The sequence below is a fragment of the Phalacrocorax carbo genome, chromosome 5 (assembly GCF_963921805.1).
Source record: "Phalacrocorax carbo chromosome 5, bPhaCar2.1, whole genome shotgun sequence".
Taxonomy (NCBI): Eukaryota; Metazoa; Chordata; class Aves; order Suliformes; family Phalacrocoracidae; genus Phalacrocorax; species Phalacrocorax carbo.
The window spans coordinates 36,340,754-36,355,528 of record NC_087517.1 but is presented as its reverse complement, the minus strand read 5'-3'; the positions used below and the strand labels follow the sequence as shown (position 1 = coordinate 36,355,528).

At 37.2% G+C, this 14,775-nt stretch overlaps 1 protein-coding gene across 6 annotated transcripts in view; it reads left to right on the top strand.

Moving 5' to 3' along the window:
• GULP1 (GULP PTB domain containing engulfment adaptor 1) overlaps positions 1-14,775 on the top strand; it is a 153,202-nt gene that overhangs the window by 96,940 nt on the left and 41,487 nt on the right. For all 6 annotated transcript variants that reach the window (XM_064452037.1, XM_064452033.1, XM_064452034.1 and 3 more), the window contains one exon: positions 12,561-12,632. In XM_064452037.1, coding sequence (XP_064308107.1) covers positions 12,561-12,632 — 72 coding nt within the window. The remainder of the gene's footprint in view (positions 1-12,560; positions 12,633-14,775) is intronic.

Here is a 14,775-nt window from a genome sequence, read left to right as displayed (position 1 = left end):
GGGTTGGATTTTCTCTTTTTTTTCCCCCCACCCTTAACAGATGTCTAAATGATTGTACAAGTGGTCTTGCTTTGGTGTGTGGTCAAGTGAATCCTCCTTACTCCTTTAACGATGTGTTTCAGGGGGTTGGCATCTTCCCCCTCTTGCTTCTGGGTAACCAGAAAAGGAGGTGGGAAACTTAGACCTCTTCACATGTTTTATTTTCAAAATCAGAGAGGACTCTGTTCATTTTATACTAGTTGTAGCTTTTTACTTGTATTAGCGTGTACTGTTAGAATGATGTGTACAAGGGAGAATGGGGTTAAATGTTTTATATTGATTTTTATCAGAAACACTCAGAGGTACTAATTGAAATTGTGCTGTGCATTTCCAAAAGGTTAGTGTAATTTACCACGGTTCATTAGATCATAAATTCTTTGAAGTTAAGGGCTATCTTTTTGATGTTTTTATACCCTCTAGAATAATGACATAGAGGCTTTAGGTGCTACCCTGATGCAAATAGTCATAGATCAGAACAAATTCAGAATAAGTAAGCAACGGAAGACCTTGGACTTGACTCTCATGAGCTTTCTTCTCAGTTGGAATAATTAAATGATAATGCAGACAACAAACGGGTGAATTATTGTCCTCCTTTTAAAGATAGGGAACTGAGGTAATACTGGAGGTTTTCTACCAAGCTGCCCCAAATCTCTGTTCTCAAATCAGATCCCAAATTTTGAATTTTACTTCGAATCCCTTAAGCTCAAAACTAAATGTGTTCTCAGTACCTGCTCTGTTAGTATAAAGGTTTATGTTGCTATTTATAGAAGACTAAATCCTTATATAAAGGTTAATTTTACTACTTTAGCACCAGAATATAGGTCTTTTAGTGAAAAGCATTTTTTTTTATGAAATAAGAAATGACAGCCAACATTAGTGTTGGATTAATTGCCATTGTAAAATAATTTCTAAATTACTTTCCAACTCATGTTCTCGTAGAACAGTTCATCTGAGATGTACATCTCATCTGCTGATGGATCTTAAGGTCACAATAATAGTGGTTGCATTTCATATCTGATGTTGTCAGGGTCAAGTAGTCACTACTAAACCTTTTTGCAGTTTGCTAAAATAATCTTTAATAAAAAAAAAATCCAGTCCCCTAATTTGTATTGTTTAGAGGGAAAAATATTTTCTATGTTTAGGTAGTTCTCTGCCAATTTGTTTTAAATATCTACAGAATGGTGGCTTAAAGAGGCAGTTCCTTCTGTTCCAAGTATTATTTTAAAAGAAATGGCCCTCATCCAACTAGCTTTTGGAAAAAAACTAACTGATATTCATGAAGTGCCTGAAGGCCAAGTGTTGAATTATGTTGATCACATGTTTTATAGCTGGCTTTCATGTGAGATTATGTGAAGAAAAGACAATTTCTTCTAAAAAAACAGATTAACAGGAGAGAATATAAAGAGTTTCATAAAACACTAATCATCACAGAGAAGACACTTTCAGTTACATGCAGGAAAAGTGAAAGATCCAGTACAGCTAAACCAACGTAAGAACTGCTTTTCTTGTTAAGGCTCATTGCCTATGAAGTACTTGCTTCCAGAATCTGTGATGGAATTGAAGGTGAGGGATTTGGAGTAGGATTTGACTTTTACGCAGACAGGACATTCACAGGTAATGCGGCAGAGGTGTGTTAGGGGTCTGTTCCCAGTCTTTGAAAGAAAGATTTCCAATATGTTTATGTTATTCCATAAAAATCCTAGATGTGATTCCTGAAGATTCTTTAACAGGTTATCTTACACTGTGGTCACAAGCCTGTGGTAGATGAAAATGCTAATTGCTGTGTTTAAGTGCCACCCATTTAGTCTTAAGCTTCCATATGTTCTGGTACACTTCAGCCTCTGTTCTTCATTTGCTCTTTCAGCTCGTCCCTAGGTGTGCTTTCTTCATGCTATTGCCCCATTTCAGTTCAAATAATCAAAGCACCAAGAACTGGTGCTGATTTCCCTATCCTTTTTCTTTTCCCACATGATACCCACTTTATTCAAAGATACTTTGTCAGAAATTCAAACATGATGCAATTTGGGGGTCGCAGTTACTACTTTGCTTTGTCTCCTGTGTTTTCCTTCTCTGCTGCATGGACCTTCTCTCTGTTTAACTTCCACAGATAGACAGCTGATCTGATTTTTCACTTGACTATCCCAGCCAAATATTCTCTGAAAATTTCTGAGGGTATTTTGTGAATACAGTAACTCAGACATATACAGGTGCCATTTATGTAAAATTAACAATACATTTAAAGTAGTAGATGGAGCTTCAGAAGTAGTTTTTAGGAGCAAAGAAAAAAGACACTTTTAGTTAGAAAACACAGATATTTCCTTGCCCACTTATATCAAAATACTGCTATTAATTTATGTGAATATGGCTCTTATTTTAGTACATTCTTGTAGATTATCCGTGTGTTTATGGGTTATACTTTACACATTGACTCAGCATATTTCCACACTGAAGTTGCTTTATGAAGAAAATGTTAGGCTCATTCTTTTTTTACAAATGTAGTGGTTCTTAGTATAGGAACTACAGTTTAGGAAACAACAACAACAAAAAAAAACAAACCACAAACAAACAACAAAGGTAGATCACACTTCATGTTCCTATCCTTTAATACACCTCAGTGCATACATCTGTTCTGTGGTGCCTATTATCTCTCCCATAGGATATATGTATAAATTATTTGCTAAACACAAAAGTAGTTGTTATACTAGAATTGAAAGACCAGATGATCTTCTGCGGTAATGATAGTTTAAAAGAAAATGTTCAGATTATGTTCAAAATTTGTACTGCCTGAAAAGAGCACCAGAAGTGGTATGAAATTTCCAGGCTGCTAAAGCTTAAAGCACTAACTCCACACGTTCGTGATTCTCTCTCCAGAATAACTGTTTTCTGGTGCACTGCTTGTCCTCTGTTTGACAGCCAAGTGCTTCTATGAATCAAGAATTAAAACTCGAGCCATTTATCCTAGTCTATAAGGCTCACAGTAAGGCTCATAGTATTGCAAGTCCTGGTTCAGAAGAGATGCAATGTCATTAAAATAGTCAATTTTATATTTCACATTAAACTGGAAAAGGGCTTTAATAAACTGAGAGTAATTGGACAATAGTTATTTGTTCCTATTACTAAGGCTGTTTGTGTTTGAATGAGAATTTTGTTCCTAACTGACTACTTCTGTGTTTTGTCCCACAGGGAATTCCTGTTTCTGTGTTTATAATGTCATTGCACGTTGCCATGGCAAAAGAGTGTGATACTACGAGTTCAGCGTTATCGTGTTAGTCAAGGACAAAGGAGGTAGTAGTTAGTTTAGAGCAAAATAAACTTTATTCACAAAATTGAAAATGCCTGTGGAATTCTATCTCTGCTTTTATAAGATACTAATATTTTCCAGTACAAAAGAGTAACTTCAATACTTTTTTCCATTTGTCTTAATATATATACACTATATATAAAAATCCATCACAGTTTCTTCCACAACTTCATTTACATTGAGCAGAGGAAGGCTGTAATAATTCTATGTCCAGCTTCAGTCTGAAGAAGTTATTGCAAGCTGAACGTTCAGAATTGCACAATCCACCTTGAAACTGCACGTGGAAACTCCTGGCTATTCTTGTACATGTTGTTATGAAAGAAGGAATCTGAAGTGTGTGCTCAGATTCATGCCTAACAATGAAGTCATCTGGGAAATACCTCTCTGAAGGAACAGCTGCTTTCTGAAAGACCTCATGGCCTGTTTACTCACATGGCTCAGAGGTGCACCCCTGATTCAGCTGTCTCATTCCATTAAAGAAGTTCTGAGTTAATCAAAATGCTCCAAATTTTAGAAAGCTTCATCTTACTGGTAAAGCAGAACATTTTTGCCAGTTTTGTTAATGAAGATTCGTTTTATCATCAAATACTTGTCAAGTATTTGAAACAAGCTTGTTTCTTCATAAGGGTTTTTTGTTGTTTCAGTAAAGTTTTCATTGTTCTTGGGGAGGTTTTGTTTGATAGGCCGAATATTTGCAACAGGAAAAAAAAACAAGTCAGCAGGACAGACGGAGCTTGAGAACACTAAGTTCAAGCTTTAACTTGCTATATTTTGTGAAAAAAGCTGGATAGCCTGCAGAATGCTAATATAGAGCTGGTCAGTACATTCCACAGTTAAAGGAACAGTGGCATTACGAAAACTAGTGGGTTGATCACAGCAGGGCAAAACAGAGACAGAAATTAGGACAATAGTTTTACATGTCTTGTACAGGGTGTTATAGTGGTAACTCTTAAGAAAGTTGTTGTGAGATTGGGATCTTGATCTTGCTGTTCCTTTAATTGTAGCATTGTACTAGATTGGGTTTTTTTGAAGGGGTGAAGGAGGGGGTCTGTCCTTTAGCTTTGTGGGAGCGCTAAAGAATATAACTGTAACGTCGGTTTAGGTAGCCTAGTGGGATTATACAAGTAGGAACAGTGAAAACATTTTTTTTTTCCCACACAGCAGTGCAGTGGAGTTCCCTCTAAACTTGCCAGTGTTGCTAGTTAGCATCTGCAGAGATTAAGTGGGAGTTAAAGCAAAGGCAGTCTCTGGGTTCTAAAGTTTCTAACAGTACCTTTGACCACTTAGACCAGCCGTAAACTGTTAGCTCCAGCTAACAAGTCTGCAGAGCAGAGCCAAAGAACTAGTTTTATCTCATCCAGTTGTTTGAGGTAGAAGTAAGTTTGCATGTAGATATGCTTATTCTCAGCCTGTGGCTAAAATCTGGGGAGCAGTAAGGTGGCTGATAATGGTGTGTGCAACAGGAGAGCAGTGTATGCCCCCCTATCACCACCTCAGCATCATTATAATCGTCAGATTCAGCCTGACAGCTCTTCAGGGCATGATACGGTTTGAGATGTGCTTCTGAAGTGCTGTGTAGATTGATGGACTGGAGAAATACTGGATGTTTTTTCTTGTACAACTGGTATTTTCTATAGTGACAGTCTTGACAAGATAAGCTTTTTACCTTTTCTGCTTGCTTTCTGTATTTGAGCCTGCTCTTATCTTCCTTGTTCGAGGTACTAGCTGTATTTCTTATCATTATTTTACCTTTAGGATCAGATGCTTTTATGCAAAGAACAGCTTTGGTAGCTGTGTTGCAATCTGGTTTAATTTTGAATATATATCCTTGTTGATAGTCCCCTTAGCATACGACCACACTGATCTCTATGGAGAAGGTCCAAGTTCTGATTATTTACAAAGTGTGTCCTAAATTCTCCTGAAGTTCTGCTTACAAACAAACTGGTTATGTTAATATAAATGTATACCGCTATGGTATTCTCCTTTTTCTTTGCCTTTTAGTTTTTCCCATCTGGCTGTGGCTTAAAATGCAGTGGGACATGAGGAAGAATAACCTGGTTTAATTAATCTCATTCTTTTGGCTTTATTATTACACCAAGCTAAATTTAGCTTACTTGGGCCACACCTCAGGTTTCTTCCCAGTGAGCAGCTATATAATTTCTTTTCTCATCAAATTTAAACATGGGTTAGAAGACAGCTGTAGGCTGGATTAGGACTGCCGTATGTCTTCAGTTTCTCAGGCATCTTTACCAGAATGTTTCTAGATATTCCTGCTCCCAGACATTTGGGTTCCTGGCAAGAACCACATCCAGAGCCTCATGAGGTGTACTGCTCCACCTAAATGTCTACACTGTCTATGTCCATCAGCTGTTCAAAGACATGCTAAGATTTAGTTACCAAATTATGTCCTTCATCATTTAGTCAGAGCATCAAATTTAAAGACTGACGTGATGGTTTACACATTTGATAGTAAAGAGTTCTTAGTTACTACACCTATAGAGAATAGAAGAAAGTACAAATTAAACCAGTGTGGCTTGTTGAGCGGTTGCTTAAAATTAAGCGCAACATGTTTTTTACATTGCTGCATCAGATTTGCATTAGAAGACCTTTTTTTCCTTTATATTTTTAATCACACATTCCTTCATTTTTTGCAAGTAGTACTTGAACACTCCCTCAGAAAAATACATAGAATGTTTTTCCCGGGTCAGAGTCACCATTTGTGCAGAACATTACATGTCAGACAAGCAGGGGATATTCAGGCAATGTGCTGATGTCTGTGGCACTTTTCTCTCTCATACTTTCATGTGACGAGTTTGCTTTGTGCTCTCATTTGAGCAGCAATCATGCCTGGGAGAGGCAGGTTTTTTTAAGGTGTCGTTAGAGAAGTGCTCCCTGAAAGGGAAAAATCCAAACATTTATGTACTCTGGCAAAAACATGTATTGGTAGAGAACCAAGGAAGCTGTTATAGGTGGGAAGCTAGAGTGTAGGTCAAGGAGAGAGAAGGAACCCAAAATAAAGTAGTGTGTATTTTATAGTCTATATTGTACTTCGGCTGCTCAATTGGCAGAGAAGACTCAGGCATACAAGGCTGAACAAAAACTGTTCGTGTCTTAGGAAGTTATTAACAGCTTAGACATTTGTTCATCTGTTTTCTGCATAGCTTCCAAACTGGCCCCGCTTCTCTTTCATTCTAGTTTTATATTATGTATTTTCATTCTGATGTTATCAGCACGTTGGATACATTTGTCTTCCTTTCATCAGTAAATCAACATCCCTTCAACTTCTGCTATAGAAGGACCTGATTTGTCAAATGTTGGCAGCAGGTATCCAGCAGTTTTGCATTACTTTTTTCCTTTCTTTATTATATGAGTTTGGTAAGCACTCTTTTCTTGTAATTGCATTTGAAACTGCATGAAAGAGAACTGTTAATGTGCAGGGATTTCAGAGTAAAAAAGAAATGTGGCACTGTGAAAGATTTTTTTTATTAAAAGATTGAAATGTGATGACAAAAGAAAACAGATGTTGTTTTATTATTAAAATATCCTACACTGCTCTCTACTGGAATAGTGGAAGTCTACGTTAAAATATTCAAAAATGCACCTAAAACTATTTCTTAGTCCAGTTTTAGGTTTAATGATGATTTTTTTTTACCCTGGTAAAACTAACTTTTCCAGAGGATAGGTAGGGTTTTTTATATTCCCCCTAAGCTTTGAAGAAAAGCACCTGGATATACTTTGCATATAAAAGCAGTAGAATGTTGAGGGTCAAAATAGTAGCTGACAGGGGGAAGAATTACTGGAGAGTGTCTCGTTAATGGCAAGCTAAAAAAATGAACTGTTAACCTTAACAATTCACCTGACCTTACTAATGGCTATTGGGCATGTGATAACAGCAATAAACTTGTCACAACTGCAAAGGATTCTGAATGCCCAAAGTTGCCCTACATTTGAGTTGACTTTTAATTGAGCCAGCAAAATGAAGGTAAAAAAGGCTTACCTTTTATTTTAATAGTTTCTCCAGCCAAAGTACAACTATGAAAGCATTTTTAATAATTTCACTATGGAATCGGGCCAAAAATGTGTCTTTCTCAAGATCAGCTCATGGGAAAATTTTCGTTTCCACTATGTCCTGAAAGAAGAGATACTCCCCACAAAGGGCCTGTTTACTAGTTTGTTGTGTAAGACAGCCCTCCTGGCCATTACAGGGCTGAGTTATTCTGCCAGTTGCTGTCAATGATAAAACTTCTGTTTATTCTAATATGATGAAATAGTGTCTGTTAATTCTCTGCAGCTGTACTGTCTTGCAAATCTTTGCATGTGGAGTGAGCACATCTGGTTGCCTGCTAATAATAGATTATAAACAGTTTGATCTGAGGTGTTTGTCTCGTATATGGCTGGTCAACAGCTCACTTTCTTAATGGTAAACATCAGTGTGGGAAGAACAAGCCTTAATATACTTTAAAGGAACAGTTGAACTGATTTGACTGATAAGATCTGTTGACCTCAGAAGTTATTTCTGATTATATACAGCTGCAAGTGAGATCAGAATAAGTCATACATTAGAAAAATAACCTTTCATCAGTTTTGTAGGGAATACGTTTGGAAGAATGGCAGCCTGCAATGAAAAATGTGTAGTAAATTATATGTGAAAAAAATTGCCTTCACTTGCTTTGTTATACAAAATATTAAATGTCATACTCCTTGACTTTCTTAAAGTACCCAACTGACCAGTATGGTTCTGGTGAGCTTCTCATTAGCACTAAACTTAGCAATACATAAATACTTAAAAAGATAAGTCTAGCGACATGCCTAATTTCATTTTTTTAAAATTGGCTTATTATGCATGAAGTACACCAACCTCAAGAATAACCCTTTTACTAGTTGCAAACAGTATATACATCTAACAGTCATATGTAAACATTTTTAATCTGTATTATGTATTTTGATATTAAGGAGAACTGAAAATATTAATGCATTTATTAAATTACATATAGGATTAATACTGAATGATCTGAAGGGGAACCGATACATTATTTTCTGCTTCTCTCTTCTGCAATTAAATTAAGCATGGGAGTTGTATTAGCTTGACTCTCAGGAGCAGTTATATTTCATGTTGTTGTTGTTGTTCCTCATCAGCTGGGTCTGCAAGAGGGCCATAGCCGCAGGAGGGAACCTGAAGCAATCAAAGCAATTGCTGACTTCTAAAGTTCCCATCTAGAATTCTGCATCAGTATTGCTTTCTAAAGGAGCCTGATCTTGAAAGGGGAAGTTTCGTATCTACCAATTTTTCTTTGAAATTTTTGTTGCAGAAACTCTTCCACAATTAATATTTATACTATTTATGCCACAGCTGTACTGAATTCCTGATATAACAAATATTTGTTTCCTGTGTTTGTGTGAGAGTTGGTAAGAAAAATCTGCTGAAAAGACCATAATGAAATGTCCGTCTCCCCACTTCATGAGGACAGTGAATTGGTTGTTAATTATTTGCTTTAGAAGTCCCGGAGGTGTCAGCACATCCGTTGTGTTAGGGATTATACAAACACAGAGGCCTTTGTCACATTGAGCTTGTCATCTAAAGTCTCAGTTTTGCAAATATATGTATTTGCTTAGCTTAACTATTGCAAGTAATGCCATAGTAATTGGTACGTAATATTGAACAAAATACGGTGATAGGGCAGATCACACAGAGAAGGTACAGAGCAGATGAAAAAGCAAGTAATAAAAAGCCTCCAGTTAATACATTAGCTACATGTTAAACCTATGTTGCATAGTCATTCTTTTGTTATAATTAGAAAAAAAACTTGTCTTGATTTGAAATTTTATTAATATTTTGCCCCAAAACAAATAAGTCTAATGCTTCAGAATTAATAATTCAGAATATTTGCTCTTAATTGCTGTTTTTCTCTTTATTACTCTCTTACCAAAAATAAATACATTAAATGAGAAAGCTTTTGAAGGTCAGGCATGAAATGTGTAAGCAGTTTTAACTGCTGTTGAGAGACACAAATATGTATCAGATCTTAGAAATGTAACCCATGGTATGGTCTCGTCATCTCTGATATTAACATTTAAGCTACAAATCTTCTTTGTATTTCTGGATTAGATGCATTTTACTATATTTTACTATGCTGAATAGTTTATTAAGCATAAGCTCTAATACCACATCCATCTCAAAACTGCTGAGAGCAATAAAAATTTCAGTAGTGATGCTTAATGTCAAAACTGATACTCACCTAGAAGACAGCACATTGCAAATGACTGGTGGAATTCTGGTTGGATAACCATAGAATGGTTTGGGTTGGAAGAGACCTTAAAGATCATCCAGTTCCAACCCTTGCCATGGGCAGGGATACCTTCCACTAGACCAGGTTGCTCAAAGCCCCATCCAGCCTGGCCTTGAATATGTCCAGAGATGGGGCATCTGTAACGTCTCTGGGCAGCCTGTTCCAGTGCCTCAGCACCCTCATAGTGAAGAATTTCTTCCTTATATCTAATCTAAATCTGCCCTATTTCAGCTGGAAACTATTACCCCTTGTCCTTTCACTACATGCCCTTGTACAAAGTCCCTCTCCAGCTTCCCTGTAGGCCCCCTTCAGGTACTGTAAGGTCTCCCCAAAGCCTTCTCTTCTCCAGGCTAAACAACCCCAACTCTCTCAGCCCATCTTCATAGGAGAGGTGTTCCATCCCTCTGTTCATCTTCATGAAACCTCCTCTGGACTTGCTCCAACAGGTGCATGTCCTTAGGCTGGGGGCTCCAAAGCTGAACACAGCAAAGTTAAGTTCCAGAAATATTGATACAAAGCTCATGATGTTTCCATATACTTCGGCCCTTGGTTGTTTATTTCTTTTGTAACTTGTTGAGCAAACTGAATTCATGTGTGTTTGTTCAGGTTTTGCTAACCATTTAAACCTGTCCTTTCAGCAGTTTACCTTCCTGTTCAGAGGTCTGCTTCTCCCTCCCCTCCGTGATCAGAAATGGTAATTACAAATTCAGTGAAATTTAACAGATGCCCCAGTTGTGGCAGAAGCTTAATTTGGTGCTTGTACTTTCTAAGACAGTAATGTGAATTCGCCTGAGGTATAAGCCCCTGGGAAAATAGTATTTATGGATGTTGTTATTCATGGAAAGATTGGTCTGCTGCCGCAGTTTATTGACTACAGTAAAGATACCTTCATCTTTCTTGGACTTTGAGTCAGAGGGAGATGGCTGAGAGGGAAGGGGAGGGGAAATGACTCTTGCTTTTGAGATATCTTTTCCTATCTCAGATCTTGGTTATCTGAATGGAAGTAAGCAAATAAGAAACTTAGGGCAACCCTGTGCCCTTCTGGAGAAGCGACTGCAGGCAAAGCACTGTACCCAGGGCATCTAGAAGTGTACTTGATGCACTTCCACCTGAGGCTTGGCCCTAAACGTGGATCGAGAAGTACCGGGCTGCTTACATTGATAATGTCTCTGGAGCTGTCAGTTTCAAAGCTGCACAAATATTAGGAAGCACATGTGGATGAAGTGTGCTCAGTGTCTTCCACTTCACCGTGGGCAGCAGTGACCTGCGTTCTCTGTTCATTGAGCCTTGTCCACACTTGCAGCTCTTATTTCCTGTGTTTGTGCAGGAATCCTGTGCTGTGTATAATGTACCCTGGTCTGCTCACAAACTTTACAGTAAGCTAAGTGTGTAGTGTATAAATATGCTTGTGTACAGATATCTGGTATTATTAGTATTCCCCTTAAATTTTCATCTGTCCTTATCTACTTTCTTTATTGTCTGTTCAAGCATGTGGTTACTTTTTTTTAAACTCACATGCGCTCACATACATTTACTCACCTTTCCCTTTGTGTCTCTGTCACATGTAGTATCCATAATGTCCAAGAATCGTTCTTTCTCCATATGCATTGTCTGCAGCTGTCACGTTTCCAGGGAAGAACACACCCTCTATTTAAAGTCAGCAGAGATGTTTCATGAAAGACAAAAAAATCAATAATAGAGGTTTCTGCTTTGTTATTACAAAGCCTTGGTCTCCTAGCTGGAGAATTGTAATAGTTGAGAATCTTGACAGTAGATGTGTGTGGTGTTTTGATTTACACCCTGTTGTATTCAGTGGAACATCATATTTGAGAGTCAGTAGCAAATTCCTAATGAGACTTAATAATTGGTAGAGCTGTACAGTTTCTTTGCAGGGGTACAGCTTGAGCACATTGACTACTGTTAACATTTTAATTGAAAACTTCAGTGTTACTATGGTCAAAGCATCTCTAGCTTCGCAAATTTAAATTCCTTTTGAAATTGCTAGGGCTTAAAAATTATAGATACCTTTGTGTGCGGTGTCACACAGACAATTGTGTACTTAGAGAAAAAAGGGGTTTCTTTTTTCTTGCTAGCACTGTTTTGGTATATGCAGGTTCATGGTGTGACTTAAGTCAACTATATCTCAATGTGAAAATCAGGCAATTCAAAATTAATGAAATTATTACACAGGTGTGGTTCAGTCAGGATTATTGTACCTTTCATAACAGTATAGTAGAAGGCAAGCAAAAACATACAGAAAAAGGTGAAGGTATTTCAGTACACAAATGAAGAAATTGTAAGGTCCCATTGAAGTGTCATGCTTTCTGTATTAACAGGTGTGTGTTTGGTTTTCATTAGAACCTTACTTGGTAAAAATATGATCTCTAGTGGAAATTCTGTGAATATGAGCCTTATTTTTATGTAGGTTGGAGCCTAGTTCCTTTAAATCTATTAAACTACAGTACCAAGCAGGTCTGAGAGCAAAATCAGGCCTTTTTAATTTATATTGCATCACTGTATGAAAGTTTTAGTAACATAGTCCAAACCATTGGCTCATGTTGATTCATGGGGAGTATCTTACATCAGGGTTGGGGGTTTTTTTCATTTTTTCTTTTTTTTCGAAAGGTATTATATTACCAAAATGACAATTTCCCAGTGGAAAAAGGTGCTTAACCTCTAATTTACACACTTGTATAGGATTAAGATAAAATGCTTTTTAAAAGCTGCTTTTGATAACTCTTTTATTTGTCTAATTAGAATTTAATTCATGTTATTCTCTTGATTAAAAATAGCTACATGAAGGTTTATTTATCAACTATTGAAATTATTTTCTTTCCAAAGCGTTACTATGAAATAATTGGAATACAAGATTACATGAGTCAATCATGCCTTCTAATGCGTAACTTATTTCTCACAAATTACAATCTTTTCAGTTTCTTGGCAGTACAGAAGTGGAGCAGCCCAAAGGCACAGAAGTTGTAAGAGATGCTGTCAGAAAATTAAAGGTAAGAAAACATTTTAATGAAATATAAATGGAATGCATTCTTAATGTGTTTTCACAGATAACACATTTTGTAAGTGTTTTTAGGTAAATTCATTGGTTCTAGAAGTAGTCACTTTTACTAATCTCTTCACTGGTGTGGAGGCACTTCCCTGTTGGTGTCCATATTATCAGATGTTCTGTTATATGTATAGTTAGTTGTCTCCTAGATTACACATTTATAATGTAAAGTTTGTGTTACGTTAATGGATGATGATTGTTCTTTGGAAACTTCAGGACTTCATTAATCCTAACTTAGGAAGCAACAGTTTGTTTTAGCTGCCATCTTCACTTTATGGCTATTGAATGCCTCTAATTATGGCACTCCAAATGTGTTGTCAGAGAATTTAAGAAAATGAACCCTTTCTTGACCAAATAACTAGTGACTTTAGAAACGCCTGCCCTGCATTTCTCTGGGCCGTGCAGGGCTTCCTATGAGCCCCAGTTAGGTAAGTTGCCCCTTACTGCAAAACACAGAGTACCCACCCACTTAAGATAAGCTGTTGGTGCCAGAGAACAGGAATAAGAATGTCAAACCGCACCGTAAATGGGCTGTGATAGCTCCATGGGTACTGGCTGTCCCTGACTGCTCTTCATCTGAAGCTAATGTGTCTGGCCCATGTAAACTGTTTGACTGGAGGTGAAGGTTTATGACACTGTCGTGAATGTCGTTCACCCTCCAGCTGTGCTAGTTGGTGATATATCTGGAAATAGAGCTGTAGTGATAGAATAGAGTTTACAAACCAGTATAAAACTGTTTATGATAAGGGACATGGCTGCCTCGTCCTCTAGATCTTCATGTTTCATTGAATAACGTCTGTGTGCACAAACACCGATCAAAAACACAAAAATCATATGTTTACAATTTCTTCTTGGTTATATGTTCTTGAGTACTGAGGGGTTTAGTAGACAGCTGGAAAGCATCCTAATGCAATGACCAGAGAGACAAGAAAATGAGGTGTGTTCCTGGTATGCTAATGTTCTTTGGTTTTAGCCTTAATGCATTACCACTTACTAGCTATTGACTTGTGGAGGGTTGCTAACTGATAACATGGCTGTGACTTGACTGTTTGAATGACAGCTAATATGCCTAAAGCTCTTCAAATGCTGTGAGTCATGGCAGGGAATGCTGATTTGATTTGTCTGCTAAGTCACGTTGCAGGGGAATTGCACTGTTTCATGCTTAGCTGCTTAGAGCTATTGGAGCATTAGTTTATTTAGATGTAAAATTCGTTCTGCCTGCTATTGTACTTTCCGTAACTTTTTTGTAGGGTTTTCAGTATTCATTTAAACAGAAGTTCCTCAGAAATGGACAGAAAATTTTGGGAATCAATACTGAAAAACTTGATTCTGTGTTATTACTATAATTAAAAAAAAAGGAAGAAAGAAGGCATGAAACAGTGTTAATGTAGCTCAGCTTTTAAGACTGAGGTTTCCCATGAGACATCTTTACAAGATTGATTAGATCAGTAGCTGTGTTAAGGTATTGAAACAGAAGTTCTTTTGCCATTATTTTTGCTCTACCAAAATAGTACAGCTGCCTCTAAACATGAGCTTAGTCAATTCTTAGAATGTTTTATGCCAAAAAGATTTACTCTGCTGCGGTTCATCAGAGACATTATCGCCTAGCTGTTTTCAAGTGTTTTAGGCTAATGTAAATATGACCCTTTTTTTAACCATTGCAACATTCTACCAGTGGAAACAAAATGTATGGGTTTGCATGCTTCTCGTGCAGTTTACAGATAATACTGGAGTGAAGCCTGTTATGTTAGATGCTTTGTGTTTATAAAATTCCATTACCCTAAGCAAAGTTAATTCTGTGCAGAAATCTGTCAAGATAATATCCTGCTATAGAGAAGTCTTGATTCTATTTTAATGATATTTTATTAGACGACTCCTAAGTAAAACAGCTGCTAAGTGTCTCTGTCTCACTGGTGGAACTCCAGGCTAACCTGGGCTGTCACTGATCACTTTTGGTGGGTTAGATTGTATGGCTTGGTACCTTAAAACAGTTTGCTGTGAAAGCAGGTCCAAAAAGGATTTCACATAACCGTTCTCTGAAGTGTAGGAAGACCCATAAATATTTTATTTTCTTTGGAAACAAAATT